Here is a 23660-nt window from a genome sequence, read left to right as displayed (position 1 = left end):
ACCTCCTGCTGAACATCTGTATGAGTGGTAAGGGATACTGGACTTTCATCTGGCTGTGGCTGCTTGGTTTTTTCTCTTCTATGGCTTGGGACCTGCTACCTTTAGGATTATGTCCATATTGGCCAAACTTGTCATGAATTTTAATGTTTGCCAACCGATAGTTTAGTCTTGTGTGAAATTGTGCGTTCAAACTACGACAGCAACTAATAATTATTTTTTTGATTAATCAATTTTTTGTTTGGTAACTTCAATGTGATTAATCGATTAATCAATGCAGCCCTAATCCAGAACAAGCGAACCAAATTTTGGGTGTTTTTAGAGCGTGCTCTTCCCCTTCCACCAGACAAGAGTTAATTCCTTATTAAACTCTGCTGTCACAGACACACTTGTTTGTTTTCCTAGTTTCCTTAGAAATACGTTGTTGCATATTTATTAACAAAGGATAATTAAGTCAATGCATTTATGAATACATCTTATGATTTCCAAGGAAGCCAATTATTTTTTTTAAAACTGTATAATTGTAGCAGAAACTCTGTCGCCCTCTGAATCATAATTGCATCAAATTGTGAGGTTTCTAGATACTCTCACCCCTACAAATGCAGTTTCTATGCTTTGTAAAAGTGAATTCACACTAACACAAAATGACTGTAAAATATTTAGAGATGGGGATTATGGGATATAATATGCCATGCATGCATAATTATTTCTTTTTTTTGGACATTGGTCTGGACCACAGTGTAGCAACATCATTTCCGTGCATTTCTATTGTATCTGTAATAAAGAGGTGACTGCAGTCCTGATTCGCCATGTACTGCTGTGATATTCATATTAATTGAACCCATGTCAGCTTTTTCTTATCAGCTGCTGCTGATGAAATAAGGTTCATCTGCCTGTGCCCTCTGGGAGGATTTGTTTGAGTCCCACTGCAGAGAGAACTCCTCCATTCTGCATGGGAATAAACCTTTTGAGATCTGCGTTTTCCACCTGCGGGGTCAGGAGATAAGATGTGGATAAAAACGTATCTTCACTGAACAGGCGGTGTGTGTGTCATTGTACCTCCCCCAGTCCTTCTGAAATACTGAATATGTTAAGCCTCTTATGATGATGAATCAAATGATACGTGAAAATAAGAAATATTATGGCCTAAGTGTTCATTCTGGTCCACATTTATTGAAGCGCCAAAATCCCTGTTCCAGTTTCACTACAAGAAGCAGAACAGTATACAGTTAAGAACATTGTCAAACCTACATTTTTAATCCCTCAGATATTATGTGCAATAAATAGTGATCAGCATTTCAGTCCATGTCCATTCCAATTATGTTCATCAAAGCTGACCTTCTGATATTTTTGTCTTTTCAGGGATGGCCCCCAGCTTCCACAGCTGTGAAAGCCTGTGGGCAGAGGCATTATGTTTGTGGGTTGTTATTATCATATTTGGCACAAATGTTCACTCAGAAGCGCAGATTAGATCAAAGGTCAGGATGTCCTCACAAAACACATTTTACCCCTTGAGCTTTACATTTGTTTAGTAGACTGACAATGCGTTGGCCAGTGAAGGTGTACAACTGCCCAGTGGTAATTCTAGTTTGTGTTTACAATATTTAAGTACAATTGGAATCCTGAAGGCTATACAGCAGAGTAGTGGTTAATTTCTGTGTCTATCTGTGTTTGTGGGTTTTCTCTGGGTACTCTGGCTTCCTCCGACAGTCCAAATCCATGCAGACTTTCAAAATTGGCCACAGGTGTGAATGTGAGAGTTATTGGTTGTGTGTCTCTGTATGTTGCCCTGCGATGGATTGGTGACCTGTCCATTAACTGCCCATTTTTCTTCACCAGCTGGTCTATATCTATGTGTTATTGGAGCTTGTTTCTTGGAAGCAGCTGCTGGTGGAAATACTGAGTGCTCAATTTTGGCAATCTAAGGTAGCATGCCTTTAGTTTGTGTCTAAATCTGATTTTGTTAGTTAAACAGAGTTCACTGCTTTAGTTTAGTTTTTTAAAAATAAACTTATCTATACAACACAAGATTGTACTATTTTATAGGAATGGGACGATACCGCTTTTTTGTGTCCGATACCGATATCGCAATCTTGAGTATCTACCGATATTAGTCTGATACCATTTCCGATGTCATTTTAGACCACATGAAATATGAAGCTGTTTACAACAAATTGTGCTTAGTCATTTCAAAGACATGATTCTCCAACTGTATAACAAATATCCATCTCCCAAAAAGAACAAATAAACAGCCCAAATATGACTTAGCTAAAATACTTTTGCTAATTTTTATTTATTTTAAGTTTTACAGTCCGTGCATAGTGAAGCATGCAATATATAGGATTTGCCGATTGTATCGGATTTTACATTTTTATCTGTTCCATATCAGATCCAGTGATTTTTATTATTATTGTTTTTTTTTTTAACCAGTATCGGATTGTTTGTAGGATTTCAATAGAAATGGCCGGAGCTTCTTTCTAGCTTTTCCAAAGGAGCATCTGACTTGGCGCACACAACTGTTGGCATGCTATTTTTGCGTCTTCTACTTATGGGCTTTAGAAGCTAAGTGGTCATTGTTTGTATTTTTATGGGTCCAGTCGACTGTTTACAGAGCAACGTCACCTGACTCCACTCTGAATTTAGGATTTCATCTGCATTTTCCGCACCGTACTTAAGGGGCATGGTTCAGAAGTGTTGATCTTTGGCTGGATTTCATTTTCATGTAAGAACTCGTAGATTCTGCTGTGCATATGCTTTCCATCCACATTACCCTACTGCTTACAAGCCCTAATATCTAAAACCTTGTTGACGCCTAGCTGCATTTTAGAACTGTACCTTTTTCCATAAACGTTGGAACTTTTTAGTGGCACGTCTGTGTCCAGGTTTCCACTGTCTCTGTTACTGAACAGAGTAGTCTGCGTCTGTGCTATCATCTGCTGAGAGTGTGTGACTCAGTGCTGAAGTTTAGTTTGTTTTTTAATAAATGGATTTCTCTGAGTGCTGCAGAACTGCCCTCCCCTGACACGCTCCCATCACTTGGCACCTGCAAGCTGCTCCTGGCCTGATTTAAGGAAAAAAGAAGAAGAAGCTTGAATCACCTGCTGAGCTGTGTATAAGTATGTTTTTCTCAGTTGGTCAAATCGTTGGACCGTGTGCATGTGGCAGCTGAGGGTTTTATGCTGTTGAAAATAAACCTCCCTGTGCTGTGACAAGACGGTGTTCCGCCAGACTTGATCAGTCTAGAGGTCGTATTTTTTTCTATAAATGACGGGAAAGTGTCGATCACAATGTGCTGGAAGCAAAGACAGATATTTAGCTCTTTGTATAGACGAACAAAAATCAGAATGTTTTAAGCACTTATGTTTCTGGCAGAGATTCTGTTTTTGCTCAGTCATCCTCGACTATGTTGCATTGTTTCCTGTTGTGATCAGTGATGATTTTCTTTTTCAGTCTGTACAACCACAGAGTGCTGTCCCTCCACAGCGGTCCTATTTAGTCTGCAGTCCTTATTTCTGTCCTGGGCTTATGGTTCGGCAGTGAGCTGCTGGTGGGAGGTCTCTCATCTGTTCCTCATGACTGATGTCGTTGGGATGAACTTGAGTTGCCTTCTGAGTTAATAATGAGCATCTCAATGCAGCTGACCACTGGGTTTCAGTGGTGCTAATAGGCACAGGAAGACCCCCCCCCCCCCCATCTGCTCTACTACCACAGGGGGATTAGGAGACACTTTACAGGCAACCAGTTGTCCATGATAAGTTGCTCCTCTTTTGAGACTTGAGATGGAGGGTGCTTGACTCGCAGTTCCCCACACCATTCATTTACTGAAGCTGACAAACGAAGCAGCTAAATAATCAGATAAATCAAATAAATATTTGTCATAAATCTTTCAGTTATACATTGATAGGGCATCAAAAAACACATCAAAACATTTTTTTGTGTCCAGTATTTTTGTATTGGCAGCTTGTTTGTGTCCATTGCTGCTACTTCCCTCCTCCCTATATCACCTCATAAATTTCATGATGGGGTGCATTCATTAACCATTAAAGTGTAATCCATGTGACGAGAGGGGACCATAATGTCTGAAAGGTTTCTTTAAGACCCCTGAGAATGAGCAAACCTTAAAAATCTAGTTCAGTGATAGCTGTTAGAATATATATCTATTTAATATGGATGGGCATTTCAAACAAAAATACTAATCGCTATCCATCAGGAAGTTGTCCATGGATAATTGATGGCCATATTGCAACACTGCAGGGGTGGTGACACTGCATGGGTAAAACATGGGTAAAACAACCTAGCTGCTGGCATAACGCATACGGTGTGTAATTTTATGACAATTGTTGCATTCATTTGTAGATTTTTCTTTTAAATACTCCAACAACTCCTCCTAATATTCAAAAAATACACTAATATTTACTATTAAGTACAACAAACAGCATCTTAACCTTGATTTTTATTTTTTTTGCTTTTATTTCCTGTGTTTATGCATGTGACTCACTGCTACCTTGAGGGCAGAATTTTGACTAGACTAAATGAACAAACATTTGATATTGCCTTGACAGATACTGAGCAGTATCTGTATAACCACATGTGCAGACACCAAAATAAATCACTGACTGCAGACACAGTTTTAAGCTTAAACAGTAGAAATCCATCTTTGATGCAGTTCCTGGATCACAGATAATGACCTGTAGTTGTATGTGCAGCTCCATAAGTTTGCTCAAGTTCTTTTTGAAGCTCGATTGTGGAAGCTTGTAGGTCAGATCCAGAAATGATCTGGTACCTTCACAAAGAGCAGCTCTGAATTCATGAATGAATCACTCGCCCTGCCCTAATTCAGGCCTCCAGCTGCTCCCCTCAGAGAGGTTTATTTGATTTTTTTTTTTTTTTCTTGCTGGGTTTTCTGCCCGACTGAGCAGTTGACTCTATGGCAGAGTGAACAGCTCGCCTGCCTTGCAGGCTGTTCCTGCTCTGCAGTCCTTGGTCAACGAGGTACCACCAAGGGACTCGGCAGTCAAATCTGCCCCAGATCAAACTAACAAGCTCTGACAGGAAGCAACGTGCTACCTGCTGGGAACATAGCCAATGGTTTTCTGTGTTTCTCTCTTAAACGCCTCACAGACTTTAACACTCCTGCTGCGCTGTCGACATGGATCTGATGTTTCCTGTCGTGGGTCTTATCTTTGTAATGAGTTGTCTGTTGTGGATGATGGTCAGACTGGCTGGTAAACCGGAGATCAGTGATGGGATCAGTGTCTGTCAGCAGCTGTGTCCTGCGTCTTGAGACATTTGCCCTCACTCTTTTTCCGAACCTGATAAACATGGATTAGGGCTGCAACAAGGATTTGGTTATTAAATGATTAAATTAACTCATTTTATAATCAACTAATCATACTAATAACCATTTTTTTTTAATAATAATTTTTTTTTCAGCTTTTTAAATGTGAATATTTTGGTTTGTAGCATCATTTCCAGGTTTGGGAAACACTGATGCACATATTTTAATATTTTATGCACCAAATGATTATGAGTATATAGTTATCATCAGATGAATTAATTCTAAAAAATAATGCTTAGTTGCAGCCATAACCTGAATTGAATTGAATTTAACAGTTGTCCTGTGAATCCAGCCTGCCCCATTTCTTGGTACAAAATATAACCTTATGTGATAATTTATGTCCTCAGGTCACCTGAATGCCATGCCTGTCTATGTGCTGTCAGAGGGGGCGGGGCCAGGCACTCGTGTACCAGCGCACCTGACCAGAATTTCCATCCCACAAATCACCAGCGGAATGGACTGTGTCAACAAATCAGTCAAGGTTGGTGCACAGCAGAGTAGAGATTTACACGTTTAATCCCTTTTACTAATCATTCATCAGTGTCATGATCAGCCATGCCGACAGGAAGACAAACCATTAAAGCAGATATTTCTAATTATGTATGCATCAAATAATTACTTGTGGAGGCCAGGAGGGGAAAAAGAGTTTTCTTAGGATGTAAATCAGGATGCTTTGATCTGTGTGCCATTACTGCGCCGTGACTGTTGCTCCAGTGAAGTGGAACTTAGTTGTAATTTTGTTTAATATGACATGTAAAGCCATGTGCTTGACATCCTTAAGTTGGAGCGATCAAGGGTCACTGCAACTTGAGTTCTTTAAAATGGAAGGGATTTCATAATCTCTGGCACAGACTTTCAATTGGATTTGGGTAGAATATTGCAGTTGACTGTCAGGGATGCTATGATGTCACTAAACTAATATTTCTCTCAAAGACTTATAATCTGTATCTTTAAAACATCCAGCGATAAATCTGATTCACTCTAACTGTGCACTGTTATCTATATTTCAAGCCTTGTATGAGGAATAGATCAGTATGTGAAGAAAGACCACTGAGGTCAGAGCCTTTTTCATTTTCTCACAGAGATGCACACAAGCTTGTGCGCACACAACAAATGCTTTTATTATGCCTCCTTTGTCCGCCGGCAACAGCTGCGACCATAATGTGCTAATTAGGACAATTTATCAGACAAACTGTCTAAATAGATTAAATGGTTAAGTGATGACATTTTTACAGCCAAACAAGTCAAAAGGTCAATTTTAATCTGATGCCATTATGGTCTGCAAAAAAAATCACTTTTGTTGCTATTACTCAGCAGAGGGGGGAAATTAGGACCATATTTTCTAGTTAGTTGTACAACTCTAAATGTTAAAACGTGTTATCTTGCATTTAATGTCAGATATCCACTAATTTAGAGTCATATTTGTTATGGTACTGTCCTGTTCCAGCATACAGATAAATAAGGATATTATTATCAAGTATTAATCAGATCAAAATATATAATATCAATACAAAACATTGAGGATTGAGTGGTCTAAACCTTTGAGAATAAATAGAATAGAATATTTTGAGTATAATGTTGAGAAGGATGAGCAGTACTTTCTCAAGTGTTTACAAGCTGCGAAAAACCTCCTCCTCAGGTCTCAACACACAGACTCTGTTCCAATGAAAAAAAAAGACCTTGGGGTCTCATTCACTTCTGTGGAGTGGAAAACATGGAGAGACTAATCTATAATATCCGTAAGTCAGATGCACACGAAAACAATTAAACGCACTCTCTGCACACTGGTTTAAATGACAAACAAACAAATGCTGAGTGCTGATCAAAAGTTTTGTGCAAGTGATTTAAGGTCCTGACTCTTGTCCCAAATATGACAGGCTTCGTTCAGTGATTGAAACAAATTTATAAACATTAATAAAAACGTTTACATGCAGAGCGCTCACTCGCAAAGCAGACAGCAGTGCTGCGGCTGCGCGGATGTTGTGTAATCAAATACACCGGTATGGCGGTAAAACAGCATTCGGTGTGAACTGGTATACCCCCAGCCCTACACTCTACTACATGTGCGTGTAGCCGCGTGCATGTGTGTTGCTGATGCTGCGCGATGCGGGTGCATTTGACCGGCTTATTAAAATCGGAATATTTCTGTCTGACCGGCTGATCACGTGAAAATCGGCCGGTTCCGGTCACTGGCCGATTCATCCTTGTCCTATCCCTGATCTATTTTAAATAACTGTTTCAATTTTATGAATTAAGATTCCTCTTTTTGCCGAAATACCTGATATCATGAGCTTAAAAGTGAGTAATTCCCCGCATGTTTGTTTTTTTTCCCTTGAGAGCTACAACTAATGATGATTTTGGTAATCGATTAATCTGTTGATTATTTTCTCGATTAATCGTTTAGTTCATATAATGTTAATAAACGTTGATCAGTGTTTGTCAAACCTGGAAAATGGCAATGTTGTCGAGTGTCTTGTTTTGTCCGCAAACCGAAATGATTCAGTTTTAATGATTTCTTTGTGGAGCAAAGAAACAAAGTAAATATACACATTTAGTAATCAATTAATTGTTTCAGCTTTAATTTCCTATCCATCCATCCATCACCTGCCTGCCACCATCTGTTCACGGGAGGCTATTTTCTTGCGCGAACATATTTATGAAAACCAAAGAAAATGGAATAATCCACCTTTCTGTCTCGCAGCCCTTTTCCCTGAGGCGCTCATCTGCACTCCTCACTTTCTGACGTGGCTTTGATCAGTTGACGGTGCTCTTAGTGAAATGCTGCAGAGCTTCAGTCGGGTAAATGCTCCTTCGTTTGCCTTGAAGTTTATTGTTGTTTTATTTTATTTTTTATAGGGAAAGGTTATATGTAAAGGCCCACTGATGTCGTTGGCAGCCGATGACTTCACCTTGAAGAGTGTCATCCAAGGTAAAACTCAAAAACAATTTGTTTATGCATATGGTTCAAACCAAACATAATGGTTCTCGGGGGGGCTTTTTCAGCTGCAGCTTAAAATTGATTAAGTTGCACTCGTGCTAAATTTCGTTGCGGCCAAATATTTCAATGTGCCGCGTGCACCACAATTTTAGAGGTTGTCTTTTATTCATTTCCCATATACATACATTCTTCTGACTGTTTTGTAGTGGTTATATGATAAATATAGGGCAGCATACACACACACAGAAATACTTGAATAAACTCTGCCATACGTTTTATTTATTAACTCTATTGAAAACATTTTTCAGTAGAGAGTTTACGTAAAAGGGTGAGGGTGCTTCATCAGATAACAAACTGGGAGGGAGATCATGTTGATACTGAGACGCTCGTAGAGGAAGAACACCATGAACATCGTTCTTCACGTTATCAATTGATTTAGGCTGAGCTCGCTGTGTGTGGAGAGAAGGGGGAGACAAAATCAGCTGTTAGTTTGTGTGTGTGTGAGAGAGCTGCAGGGAGATGAATAAACAGAACGATATGTTGAGTTTTGAAATCTTGTTGGGCGAAAAAAGATGGTTAGTATTGATTCTGTCGCCAACTCATTGACCAATGTGTGTAACTCTGGAAATATAAAGTGCACCACTCGCACACCACAAGATTCTCTTATCTGTGCAACATAATCTGTCGTAAGTCATCTTTAAAGCCTCATCGCCATCATCACAATCTGAATCTCCATCGTAACTCGTTCCTCATTCCTTCTCCTTGTGTTTTTCAGAAGAAGAGTCTGATGTCTCGTCTCAGAACGTGTGCATCGACTTTGTCCTGTTTGGAGCGCTGGCCGAGGAATTCAATCAAACTGTCCGTCAAGGGGTAGGTTCTCTCATGATAAATGATGTTTTTACACATCACATGCTGTGTGATGTTATAGAAAACATCACAGGGACTGTATAATGCTGCGTATTAGTTACTGTGGTACAATTTTATTATTTATTTATTTATTTATTTATATCCTGCATGTATTTATGTGTATATACCGTATGTATATATATATATATATATATATGTGTGTATGTATATATGTGTGTATATATGTGAATATGCACATATATATACATATATACACGTACACATACAGGATATAAATGGGATAATTGAAATACGAGTTGTGCATGTGTGATTATTATATGGATGCAAATGCTAATGTGAGAGTATGCGCTAATTTCTGTTTAAATGATTTTTGCTTTCTCTCCTCTGTGAAACACAACTGTTAGCAAACATTCTGATGGTGTGTCTTCTCCATTCCAGACATGAGTGTTTTTGTTTTTTCATGTGTAACTTGTTATCTAGTTGTTCCTGTCACTTTTCTTCACCCACTGAAACAGACTCGTGCTGCGTTTACTTTTGATTTCCCTGTTTTTATGGGAAAGTGTTTGATCATGTTTATGAATAAGCCTGAGTAGCTTCGGTTTGTGTTTTTGAATACAAGCTTAAGCTCGGCAGTAATTCCAGCTGTGCAATAATAGTTTATGACGTAACACATATTTTATTTATAGATCCATTGTCAAGCCTTAAGCACAACGTGCTTTAAAAAGGGGCAAAAATAAATAACATACTCCACATTAAAGAGGTATTCTCTCAGAAGGAAAAACAGACGAGAGCCTGAACGTATGAAAAACACACAAAGTGCTTTACGAAGCTTTGTGTGTGTGTGTTTTTTAACATTCAAAGCAATATCAACAAAATAGGAAAACTGTCCCATTATGAAATGAAAATGAAAGAAAATAGCTCAAGGCCACAGAAGCGAATCCTGTCATGGAAAAAAACATTTCTATCAAAGAAAGTTTTGAAGATGAGGTTTAAAGGCAGTTACTGGAGGCATCAATTGTGTGGCTCTGAGCTTGTATTGCAACAACACGCTCACCCTTTGTTTTTAGTTTTTGCTCTGCAGTCGTTAGAAGACTACACTCTGGGTATGACTGCTGTCCACACTACCCTGGCATTTTAGAGCCCTGAGCCCTTGAAAGCTCTGAGGCAACAAAGATTCTCAGTTTCTGCTCTGACTTTTCACCAATTTTTCTTTTCTTTCTGAAATTAAGCAAACAACTACAGGAGAGAGACAATTAGCTTTCTATTTGCAGCTGCTCGGTCATGTGAATCGTCAAGATATAGATGTTTACATGCGTGTCAGTTCTCTCTCAATTCTCTTCTGCTGCTGCTGCTGCTGGTGGAGAATGAAATGGAGACTTCTGCCCGCCGACAAGGTTTTATTTGTAAATAAAAGGTCAATCAACACACGAGTGGTCGAAGATGAAGAAAGACCTTGAGCATGGCAGGAGCTAAACTTTTATACATAAGGAACACCCCTCTCACATCCCTTTGTCTGTTGCAGGGGTCTGCCCCTCCACGCCGTGCTTTCACACCCCTCTATTGCAGGTATCAGGGCCGACCCCCACAGAGGTATCCTGCAGGATGTTCCGTTTAGGTGCAAAGTTGAGTCTAGACATCCTAATTTGTATACACAAAAGGACCTGGTATCTTGTGTTAGGAAAGGGGTGTTGGGCAGCTCTACCTCTGAGACAAAGAAATTGAATTTGCGATTACACAGTGTGGGCACAGATTTGATATGGAGCTAAAAACGCTTGTCTGGATCCCGGGTCATTTTTGTTTTTGTTTCAAATAAAAAAACGTAGTACTATGGATGTAACTCAAATACAGCAGAACTAAGAGGCGCTTTGTAAATGTGTGGAAAGAGCTCTGTTAAATAATCCGACATCAGATCGTTGACTGCCACGAATGTGATTATTAACACTTTAAACTAGATTCTAAAATAGACTTGACGCCTGTTCAGTGAAGCCATGATTAGTGTGATGTGTGAGAATAGCTTTGTTTTCGGTAGTGTTATACGTTACATTTTAATGACAGTTGCTTAGCAGCAGCAGAGAAGTCAGCACAGAGGTTTCTTATTAATAGCCTTCCTGCTGTGTGTATTAACGGCTAAGATTAACATTCATTTATACTGCACTTGCCTGTAATCAGGGGAAAATGAGCAGTGGCCATACAACAGCATGTCAGGGAAATTCACTGCAGCATATGCTGTATTAATGCATGCAGCTATCACAGGGGTGTCGGTGATTTTACAAATTTGTGCAACAAGGAAAAAATTAATTACCACAACAGCCCTAGGAGAGAATGAATGAATGAATGTGCCCCCTGTCAAGCAGTTTGGAGAGAAAATGACAGAAGCTTTTTTCATTTCTGTCATTTATCTGGTACTAATTTATGTGATTTTCTGTGAAAAGGATATGAAATGATTATCTGTGGAAATTATATATTATCCCAAATATACCATGTGTATTTGGTGCCCTAAAAACTGTTTTAAATCAGATAATAAATGGGGTTCTTCAAGCGAGCTATAGTCATTCATAATATTAAGGTTAGAGTGGTTGGGTTTGCGTCTTCTATCCTGGATTCAATTTGCCATTATTTATACAAGGTAGTAAATGATGCATTCAATAATCCTTATGAATACTCTTTTCTGCTTCCTGGGAATAATCAGGTTTCCAGCGAAGGGTAAAAAATCGCTTGCGTTTAAACAAATTATCAGTAAATTGCACTACATTATGTACAGTATGTTGTTTAGAAATACGGGCTTAAGCCCTGACAAACTGAATTACAGTAATCAGACAGTGGAGATTAATGCTCATGCAAATGAATTATCTTACTGCGTTTATGTTGCAAAACATGGGATAGCTTTTAATGTGAAGCAATTTCGACAATATAGTGATGTCACTGTTTTATTTCTAAAAGTAGTATGACCAAATCCGTGAGGGTCTAATAGTTCCTTATGTCCACAAACCGGAGACATTTATTGTTTACTCTCAAAGAGAAGTAAAGAAACCAGAGCATATTCACATTTTAAAAAGTTAAAATCTGAGAATGTGCTTTTTGAACTTGCCTGGAGAAAAAAAAATCCTCGACAGGCAAACTTCTTTACTTGACAACAGCCAAAGGAGACACAAACGTACGAGAGATTACATGGTGAACATAACAAAAAGAGAAAAGTGTTCTTTAAGAGGTGGTGGAGACCAAAATAGAGTTAAAAAAGAAGGTATACCGTACTGCACTAGCATTTATCAGGTTACCACACCAACATGAGTGTTAGATGCTTTATTTAGCAGCTGTTGACTAACAAGTTCACCATGACACCTTACTAATGTGTTGATATTTCTTTTTTTTCTTCAATCGGCTTAAATGATCACAAATTACACATTTTTGTTCACAGAAACGTACACATACATATTGCTAAGTCACAACCCCCTTTTTTGTTTTTGATGACTTTTTTCATGCATTTAATTTAGAGTTTATACGTTATTTGCATTTAAAATACTGTACATAATTGCACTGAAAAAACTCATTAACTGGTTACTAAAGTAAAGGAAATATTTGTATTATTAGTCCTCATATCTTTCAGATGGAGGAAAAAGGTCAAATTAGTTTATTATGGACACAGTTGCAGTTTAAGAAGTAGAAGATGTTGAACGTGTTGTTGCATGTCATGATTGCCGCTTCTCTGACTCGCATTTAGTCCTGTCTCTGGTACTGTCATAGCTGTACATAACAACACCCAGGATGCAGTTTAGGAAGCGGTGAATAAGTCTGATCTGCGTAGGGACAGTGACCACATAAGGGATAATCCTCCTCACTGTTTTTTTTTTCCTCCCCGTTTCTCTGCCGCACCGCCTTGATGAAACTTAAAGCCCTGTAAAGCTTGGTGAAAGCAGGAAGTTATCACACTCTGAGCTGCCATGCTCAGCCTGTAGATGATGGAGGTCTTGCCAGGCTGAGTTCCTCTGTAACACGATTATTCAGACTATCTGCTGTCTCTTTGTCAGGCTCGCGTTGAGGCTTTCACGGCGTCTTGGGGGCAGCTGGCACACCCAATAAAAGACTATCTCTACTTTTCACACCAGTGGCGGCTTGTTGTGATGTCTCATTTAACTCCCCCCAACCCAACATCTGTCGCTACACACTCGCTTTCCCCGTGGGAAGAAGAATGTATATTTATCCGTCTTTGTTGTCTCTGTTTAAATCCCTGAATCTGTGTTTCATTTATCTCATGTGTTTTCCTGTAGGATGTGTTGGTGGCCTCTGGTTTCACTGTGACTCAATCTTCCACGTTTAAGAATGACAAGATGCACCCCTGTAACCTGCTGCTGTCGGGACACGATGCCTGTCTTTATGTGAGGATGTTTATCTAAAGAATATTGTACGTGTTGTATTTATATTAATATATCTATGTCCCCTTATATCTTTAAATTTTTTCTCCTTTACATGTATCTGACAGCTCTAGTTGCTTGTTAGCAATTCATTTTGAAGCTGGGTTCTGTAAAAGCCAAAACATTCAAATGAAACATCCCGCCCACTTCTGTCATTCCTCTCATCCAAAGCTTTATTTATGCCTTTATTTATTGATGGCTATTGGGACGTGAAGATGTCTCCAACAAATAAGATGAAAGTGTTTCAGAAACAAATAACAGTCAAATGATGCAGGCATTCAGGCGACACAAACGGTGAATAAAATGTGTTACAAAGGAGGTTATGTGTTTGTCCTGCTCCCCTCATTTTACTTGAAGTCTCTGCGTATTTCTCAAATCTACAGGAGCGACACTTTTTTTCTGAACCTTTTACATACCGTATGCGTTTCCCATGATCAAACCAATCAAATCCAATTAAAGCAAGAGACCTTTCTTAGACCTATCTTATTTTTCTTATTACTCTAATTATCATTTGAGATGATGATGCTTTATAGATATTTTTCTACTCTCTGTCGTCCTCACGTTCCTGTCCTCCAGCAGCAGCAGTGCATGGTCTGCGTGGTGTCATTTGAGATATTAACTCGCATCTCTGTCTTCATCCCTCAGGTGTCCCGCCTGCTCCCTCCATCTGACCCCGTATCCCCGGTGGCCAACAAGAGGAGCACGATTCTCTCCACCGAGGTCAGAGTCAGAGGCCTGGTTAACTGAAGCGGCTGCAGGGAGTGCTGCTGAAGAGGTCTTGTATCTGTCAGGACCTTTTTACGTCAGCAGCCGACTGTCCTGTGGTCACCTCAGCTGAATCAGTCTGTGCTGTTGCTGGTGATGATGTGTGGAAGAGCGTTAAATACTAATTCCTTTAATATTTGAATATGCATCAGTCAGTCAAGGACTGTTTACAACATTTTGGTCAAGTATGTGTTGCTTTTAATGAATGAAATTAGCCTCAAAAGAAGCTCAGTTGAAAAAAATTGATATGTGTAGATCATGTGAATATTTTTATGCTGTAGTGTTTCAAATTTTGCTTCAAGACTTCAGTCCCTTTTTTCTTTGACCAGTAGAGAAGCTGTTCAGAATTTAAAAATAATAATAATTTTGTTTTAATTGTAACTTAACTGAAATACAACAGAATCCAGAATAATGTAAAACAGCAGTCCGAAAGACTGTTTTTGTCCACCATTTGCATGCATCATGAATGCATCTCCTGTGACCACTCACTGAATTAACAAATGGACACTAAGACGAAAAATATATAATTAGAGCTGAAACAATTACTCGATTAATCAATTATTACTAAATTAATCGTCATCTATTTTGATAATCAATTCATTGGTTTGAAGCTTTTTTCATGATTAAAACAAGATTTCTGATTGTTTTAGCTTCTTAAATGTGAATATAAATAATTTAGATTTTTGGACAAAACAAGACTTTCAAGAACATCATCATTTACAGTTTTGACAAACAGTTTTTCTGACTGGACCAAACGATTAATCGAGTATGAAAATAACCATTAATTGCAGCCATATTTGAGATCACATTGCGTGAACTAGTTCTTAAATTCAGTTGATGTAATCCTCTTTAGCCTGTCCTCAAACATCAAACAATTACCAGCAGATGTTTTGTCAAATTACTTAAAAGCACCACAGTCTTTCTTAGAATCTCTATAAACTCATTGTGTCTCATTGAGTTTGTGACGCAGATGGTCATTTTATCACATCACATGTAACAGCCACACAGTCAGTTTACCAGCCAGACGCTACTGTGTCGTTACCATCTGTGATTTCAGTACACGGTAAAGACACTGCAGAGAAAATCAGCTGCCACAGTTAAAAATTAAAACATTTATACAAACTGCTTTACAGCCATGTTACATTTATGACAGATCAGTGAAGAGGGCTATCGGTGTTAGTGACGTAACATTTCTGACTGAATAAATTAACGGATACAACGGACAGAATATTAAACACAAAAGATTTTCTGAAGCCTGTGATCAAATTTTAAAGATCTGGGCAAAGGTTGGTCTGTACTAGAACAAATATTGTTCAAATCAATAACTGGACAGGCTCTCCAGCAGGCAGTGTTTGCTTTTCAGGTCTTCTTCAGATTCTCTTAGAAAAATCTGACTGAGGAAGTTGAGGGAAAAAATCTGTCACTGAGATGCTGCACATTCACCTCACTCTTTCATATAACATGGTGTGTGTGTGTGTGTTTTATTTACAGTTTTGTGTTTCCTTAGGTTTCCAGGAGGCCCAAGATTCTCAAATATACATACGTGCGACTGGACGACCTGAAGCCTAAAAGTGTAGTCAACGTGTACGGAGTGGTGGTTTTCTTCAAACAGCCGTTCCAGAGCCGAGGAACAGGTCAGTGTGAGCTTCACACCACAGATATATCAGCATTTTAATTTAAGAAAGTCTCTGTGAGGCTCTACTTTTGTCTGACATCAACAAGCTAGCAAGTTGAAAAATGCTAGTATATATCAGATATAATGTTAATTTTTAACTATTTTGGTTAAAAGTCCAGTGTTTAAGATTTTGGTGAAATATCAAATCGTCTTTTACTCATTAATTTATTATCATCTCGAAAATGAAGAACAGAGGGAGACATACAAACAGTAGTTGTGTATTGCTATTTTATTAATATGCATATGAAGATGCACATAAGAATGTCGACCATATTATACCATAAGATAAATATTTAGCTGTAATGAAACTTTTTTTAAGTTTATTTTTTCCTGAATAATATGACTGTTCTGTTAAAATATAAATGTGTATCGTACTAGGTAAAATATAACAGTGGAGTTCAAGCAAACATTTTCAGCACCATGGACAGAGACTTTTAGAGATGGACAGCAGCTGTGTGTGTGCGTGTGTGTGTACAAGTCTTAAAGAGGCTGTGTGGACCAATTGTCAAGCAAACCTATTTGTGAGGACATTTTGACCTTGTGAGGACATTAATTCATGCATTCATTCATTCATTAACTATTTTTTGGCTGGTTCACACCACTTTAATGGGTTTTTTTTGTGGGTTAAGACCTGATTTTAGAGTTAGGGTTAGAACTGAGTTTAGGTTAGGGCTAGGCATTTAGTTGTAATTGTTAAGGTTAGCATAAGTGGCTAGGGAATGCATTTTGTCTATGACAGAAAGAATGCAAAACCAGAATGTGTTTGTGTACACATCTCAAATTTATAAATGCTGGAATGAGAAACTGTTTTTGGTAAACACATCCTGGACATCTTAAACCACATCTCCTCTGAGAAACATGAACTGATGAGCAGGAAAAGAAGAGAGACTCTTTTATGAAATGATAAAAGCTAGATCAGTGCAGAGTGAGGGCAAACACACACACACACACACACAGTTTTTTCAAATAGAAGTGCCACTGCTTACTTCTGTGACACACTTGGAAAGGTCTAGCAAGCGTGCACCAATACAAGACTGTGAGAGAGAAGTTCACCAGTTTGAGTCCTCGCCCGGTCAAGGGCTGAAGTACCCCTGAGCAAGGTACACAATCCCCTTAGTCCATTGTTAATTGGACGCTCTAAATGACCACAGCCTCTCTAGTTTACTCCATGTGCAGCTCCCAACCCCAGATAAATGTGAGGGTTGTGTCAGAAAAGGGCATCAATGCCAGAATCACTGCCAAATCAAATGTGGTGTGAATAATGATAAAATAATGTCACTCTTGTATGTGACATCTCTTATTGTGGTATGTTATGGTTTGTCAAGAGACTATGACCTACACATTTTCCTCTTGGTGAGCCTTTTCGGGAAGTTGCTGACAGCCATATGTTTACTGAGAGTGCCTCTGTGTCTCCAGTTGGTTCTCGACACAGTAGGTGTGCACAGCGTGGTCAGTACGGACTGTGTCAGTCGCTCATGCAGCCACACATCAAAAACCTGTACTATCCTTTCAAAGTGTTTGGGTTTTTCACCTCCTGTCTATGTTCCACTCCTCCTTCTCCCTAATGTTTGAGGGTAATTTGAAAAACAACAAGCAGCCACAGTGCTAAAGCTTTTGAGAGTCACAAAGCCCTTGTGACTGTGGTGTAATAATGAACATTTGAAACGGCTGCTTTCAAGGCTTCAGTACCTGTCAGTATCACAATGCAGGACTATGTTTAGTCATTCAGGTCATTCCTTGTAAACACACACTGTTGCGGCTGATATCAACCCAGAGTGTAGAGGAAACAATCAGACTTAAGAACTAGGAGGCGGAGCTGTTAGCACTCAGGCGACAGAGAGTCCGAATGACAAAGGAAGAGCGGTGGAAATGATCAGACAATGAACGACAGACTGTTCAGTCTGAGTTGACCTGCAGCCATGCAGTACAGGATGATGAAGTGAGTGTGTGTGTAGGATAATAAAGGGAAAGCAGCTTCCTGGTTTGATCATCATCATCATCATCATCATCAGGGCCCTTAGGTTTCTTTTAAAGTGAACGGAGATATTAGATAAATCCATCTGACACACACACCTGTCCAACAGCCCCTGTATAATAGTTAAGATCTACTGGTCAAAGCAGTCCTCCAAATATGCCTTTTGACTATTAAATCCTCATTTCCAATGCTGCTAATTAAACATTTGAGTTTAAATCTTTCATCGATGATTAATAGTCTAATAGTCGCACATACAGTCGATAAGATCAATAACTGAAATTTAAATTAGGCTATTATGATATTTTATAGTTCGACAATAAATCCTTTAAGTTCCCCCTGGTGGAGATACTTTGCAGTGCATAGTTTTAAACAACGTCATGTCTGAATAAGTTCAACTTGAACATACATAACTAACTGATGCGCTTCATTAAATTCCCAAATATTTGTGTTTACCTCATTATTCATTAAAATGTGGTAATTTATGGAGAGCAGCTGCACTTTTTCAGTGCTCATGTTTCCTTCTGCCAATTTTTTTTCTTGTTTCCTCAGACTTCTGCTCCAGCCTGAAGATCACTGATCAGTCAAACCAGAAGATTGGCTGCACAATCTTCTGTAGCAAGCTGGAGGACCATCCAAAAATCTTTCAAGTTGGAGACATCATCCGCATGCATAGAGTCAAGGTGCAGGAAAAAAATATATTATACCATATCCTGTGATTTTGTGAAGAACTATAGCTGAACTATAGCTTTTACACAGGCTGAGCTCTACAACAATTCCATATCGTTGCTCAACACCCACGGCTTCTCCGTGGTGACATTCGATGGGGCAGTGGGCAGCGCCGTGGAGCCACGAACCTCCAGCCGCTCCTTCCACTTTGACCAGGAGGACAGTCGGATTGTCGGGGAGCTACGGTCCTGGGCAGCCAGCCAGACTCTCGTCCCCTCGGTTCCAACAACCCAACTGTCTGGTGTTCAGCCCAAGACTTACTTCGACATCACCTGCCAACTGCTCGCCAAAGCCTCTATTGATACCACTTGCACCCTACTGAGGGTAAGAAACCTGAGCAAAAGCTATTCTAAAAGGGTTACTTTTCTGATGTTTTGTCAGGGCACTCCAGCACATCTGTTGAATAATTTCCTGGTCCGTCCTCTGCGTCACTACCCCCCTTATCCCTCCCCCTCCTTTCTCTCCTCTCTCCTACCCCAACCGGTCGAGGCAGATGGCCATACACCGAGTCTGGTTCTGTCAGAGATTTTTCTCCTGTCTACCAGTGCTTTTTCAGAAACCCAGTTTCTGTTGGGTTTCTCCATAATAATTCTAAGGTCTTGACCTTACTATGTAAAGTGCCTTGAGGTAATACGCTATAAATTGGTGTTGTACAAATAAAATTGAATTGAGTTAAGGTTAAACCACATAATCTGTTCCCCTGTGAGTCGGTACAGAGTGTGACTGAATCATTTTTCAAGCACCGAGCGAAATGCTTACTCTGGAAAAAAAAAAAGAAGTTCTATCAAAGCTATTTCCTTTTACCTTATAACTTGAACTTGATCTATTCTCCACCTAAATATAACGAGAACAAATCTCAAAAAGGAGAGACACACTGCTACAGTAGCGGGGTGAAGAGGGGAACACACAGTAGGATACAGTTCCCGGCATCTCTTATACATAAGTAGGTCATGTGATGACGACTGATCGCTTTTTTTCCACTGATTAAGGCCGTAACAGTTGTAAGCTCTGGAAGAATATACGCTGATAAAATAAGTGTCTCTGTTCCCAATTTAGAGTAAACCGTGAGCCCACCCATGACTTCCACATAACTTGACAGCGGAGCATTATAATTAAAGTGCTGCTGTTGAGATTATTAACATCATCAGTAACATTCCTAACATACACACAGACTAGAAACGCAGATCCAAGCTCCTGGAAGCTTCCCTGGAGGCTGTTTACTGTCAGATTGTGTCCATTTGTTCTTCTTTTAAATAGACACACACCTGGTTTGTTTCTTGTTGTGGATGTTAATATGTCTTGTTGTCTTGTTAAGGAGCCGTGTTGTTTCTTGTTCCTACCTGTTCATCTGATTATGGTTCCTTTTTAAACACAACCTTCAACCTCCCTGGATTTGTATTGTAAAAAAGTTTTTTTTACTTCCTCCCTTTGGAATAATGGAGCTGTTTTCCTTCAGTCTTCATCGGCCATGTAGTAAATCTGCTTCATAGTCTGTTGGCCTCAGTGGGATTTGGACTCGGGTATTTTGTCTTATTTTATCTCTTACTCTCCACCTCAGTGTTGAGAAGAGAAATGAGGCTGTAAGTGATGGCTGCTTTCCTGAAAGCAAGGCTGATAGAGGAGATAAATTTGAACAGGATTTGGCTGTGAATCTTGGCTCTGTTGGCAGACTGCTCTCACTGACTGCTGAAGCTGTGCCGAGCTCTAACAACCTGCTGCTACACAACAACCCGTCAACTGCTGGGAGAAGATGTTCGAAGTCGAACAAGTTTTTAGATCAAGAAAGAAGACCTCTCTGTAGACAAGACATCCACACCATATCTGTCAGTCCTTGAAGAGGGATTCCTGTTCTGTGTTTTTTTTTTTCCTGAGTCTTTTCTCCTGTTTCTTTTATTTTCTGAGCGAGAGAGAACAGAGGCTGTTGCATCATGTACTGATTGTTAAGTCCATCGAGGCAAACTGTGATATGTGAATTCGAGCGACACAATGACTTTTATTTGATTTTGCCTGACATCTTGCACCTAAAGTCACTCTTCATTTAGAGTCTGTTGAGTGTGACTCTACTTTTTCCGCTTTATAATACATCAACCAAATTTGACCTGAAGATTTGATTTAGTACCTTTTCATTCAAACTTACAGTACATGTTACATGCATTTTAATCTTTTAGTCGGGCTAACACAATCATTTATTCTTCCCAGTGTCAAGTAAATGCTGTGCCGTGTTATAAAATCATTGTTTATGACTTTGTTGTTTAAAAACCTGCATTAAGATTCACGTAATTGACACAAACGTACTTAATAAGGCAGCAGGAGATCTCTGTGGCCTTTGTTGTGAGAGAGTAAACTTGAAATATCACTCTAAACAAATGTGACTGTGAAGGATGGACATGTAAAAGTCTATAGTGTGGTCACGCAGCAGATTCTCACAAATTTTCTGTTTCCTGGTTTCATGTTTGTCAAGGTTTGGGATGGAACCAAGTGTCCTCGCACTCTGCTGAAGGTGATAGTTGAGCCAAATGCCACAGAGGGACCGTCCTCCTTCTCCAAGGAGAAGGAAAACCTCATCGCCAACGTCCTCGTCTACGACAACCACGTGGAGTTTGCCAGGGACTTAAAGGTCAGAGCTCACTGACACTGGATTTTTGTGTGTGTCTCCACATCATAATGCCCCCATGACATACAACCACTCTACCAGTTGTACTTTAAATAACAGCTTCTACAAAATTCAACATGCTTTTTTGTCTGTTTGAGTGCATTTTTATTTTGAGCCCAACAAAACCATAAAGAAAAAGGCAGTGTGCTGGATTCTGCAAAAAAAAAAAAAAAGTAATGACCTGGGGAATCACTAAAAACCATGGTTGTTATATGATGCAGTGTTTGTTTCTGAACTGAGCAAACTTTATATTTGTAAAGCATAACATTTATGTATTTGACAAGTATTAAAAGTTGATAAATCAATTTTGCGAAAATTTAGGCCCTTAAAAAGTATTAATCGCAATTTCATGAGGTATTAAATTTTATAAATTCTAGTTTGACTGCAAAAGGTATGCATGATTGTATTTATTTTCCTCCCCTCATTTGTCAAAAACTACGATTTGCAAAACATTTGACGGCGAACGCACTCCTTTAGGCGCGAAATAATCGCACAAAATTAACTACAAAATCGTCAAAGATGGGGAAAAAGGAATTGACATTAACTTCAGGATTCCTGCATATACCCTGTTACATTTTGTGGTGGATCCTGCAACACCCAATAGTTTAATCAATTGTAGTAAGGAGGGAATTCCATACTACCAGCACCTGTAATGAACCCACAGAGTTCAGACACATACACTAATGTTGAAATAAGTACATTTTTCTCCCTTCTGATGTGGTGGTACAGAGGAAGAAACACTGAGGTCATCAGGGGGTTGGAATTCATAATCAATATGGAAATTAAATCAGTGTCAGGCCAGGTAGCAATTATCTGCAATATCTCTGTGTATTGAATTGGGGATTATTCATATTCTTTATTCTGCAAACATTGCTTTGAGGTTGGAGATGAAAGTACTCAGCAGCTATTGGCAGTGCCACTAATGTAGACTGCAATGAAACTGTGATTTATGTGCACCTCAATGAGGAGAACATACAGGTCACGTCGTCTTTTATGTGACGTGATAGTAATTAATAGGTTTGCTGCATCTGTCGGGCCTCGGACTGTGTGACTGTCCTCACTCTGCGGGGCAGCGTTTGGTTTCCTCGCCCCCTCTCCTTCATTTTGTCAAACTTTTACTTCACTCTCTGTTCCAAACAAAGCCACCTCAGGCTCATCTCATATCGCACTCCAAACATAATCACAGTGAAGTAAAAAGAAAGGTTTCTCTCATTCTCTCGCTATCACTCTCTCACTCTAGCTGGGGGAAGTGAAAGTGCAGCTTTGATCCTCTGCTTCTCAGATGTTCTTCTTATCTGCTGTGCAGACAGGGACTCAAGAACATTCAGCTGTGAGGCAGTGTGTTGTTTTATCGAGTCTGGACCTTTTATTGGTACAAACAGTGACCTTGTCAGGACCAGCTGTTGTCGGGGGGACTAAAGGGGGAAGTGATGAGTGAATTTGAAATGAATCAGTTTCATATTTACGTACAGTTAAGCCTCAAGAGCCAATGGCACCTCGACAATGATTGCTGCAATTCTCAGTTCACTGTTTGTAGATATAAAGCGTATATGTGCATATGTACTGTGTTACTGTGTGTGTGTCACTCAGCTGTTGGATTGAATGATCAGACAACAGGCAAATCCAGACAGTTTTTTCTGCAGTTTTTTTTACTTGTGTAAGAAAGAGCAGTGAGAGAGCAGAGCACAGTCTTCTATAATCAGGTCTCTGAGAGATAATTGCACTCTGCAGGTTGCAAAGTCACATTGAATTACAAGACGAAACACACACACACACACGCTGCTGTTATAAGGTATTGGCTAATTTCTTGGCTTCCTCTATTTTTTCCCTCAACCAAGGAGGAGGTTATGTTATCAGAGATGTTTTTCTGTCATTCATGCAGAATTCGTCGAAACTAAAAACTCATTAACCTAAAAGAGGCGTTTTCTTTTGACCTTTTCCTCAATTTTCAAGGAATAATTAATATGGAGATTACTAGGAAAACAATCAGGGATATGTAGAGTGCTAATGGTAAAATCTGATGTGGATCCAGATTATATGGATTCATTAATGACTCAGGATCACTCTTTGTTCTGTATTTTTACATAAAAATGTGTTCTATTGTGAAACTCGATTTCAGCGTTAGTATAATATCTTTATCTAACGCTAACGATGTTATCGTAAGTAAATAATAAATGTGGTCTTAAAAGTATGATTTTGGCATAAAGTAGGACCAAAACATAAGTCTCCAGTTGGAAACGTGGAAATTGTTTTAGATTCAGTTTTCGGCAACTTTGTGTCCCAAAGGTGGTGTAGTGTACTGACGCCCTCTGGCAGG

General features: G+C 39.3%; 1 protein-coding gene across 1 annotated transcript in view; it reads left to right on the top strand.

Moving 5' to 3' along the window:
* Positions 1–5696: 5696 nt before the first annotated feature.
* The window catches only part of pot1 (protection of telomeres 1 homolog), a gene marked incomplete at both ends in the record, with an annotated part of 37690 nt that continues 19726 nt past the window's right edge, over positions 5697–23660 (top strand). Inside the window, 9 exons of the mRNA XM_083893492.1 lie at positions 5697–5816; positions 8192–8264; positions 9049–9143; positions 13406–13513; positions 14195–14269; positions 15822–15948; positions 18514–18644; positions 18721–19014; positions 21152–21307. Of these exons, the coding sequence (XP_083749618.1) occupies positions 5697–5816; positions 8192–8264; positions 9049–9143; positions 13406–13513; positions 14195–14269; positions 15822–15948; positions 18514–18644; positions 18721–19014; positions 21152–21307 (1179 nt within the window). The remainder of the gene's footprint in view (positions 5817–8191; positions 8265–9048; positions 9144–13405; positions 13514–14194; positions 14270–15821; positions 15949–18513; positions 18645–18720; positions 19015–21151; positions 21308–23660) is intronic.

Source organism: Microchirus variegatus, assembly GCF_963457635.1.
Source record: "Microchirus variegatus genome assembly, chromosome: 8".
NCBI lineage: Eukaryota > Metazoa > Chordata > Actinopteri > Pleuronectiformes > Soleidae > Microchirus > Microchirus variegatus.
The sequence above is the reverse complement of the archived record's forward strand: the minus strand, read 5'-3'. Positions and strand labels throughout refer to the sequence as shown.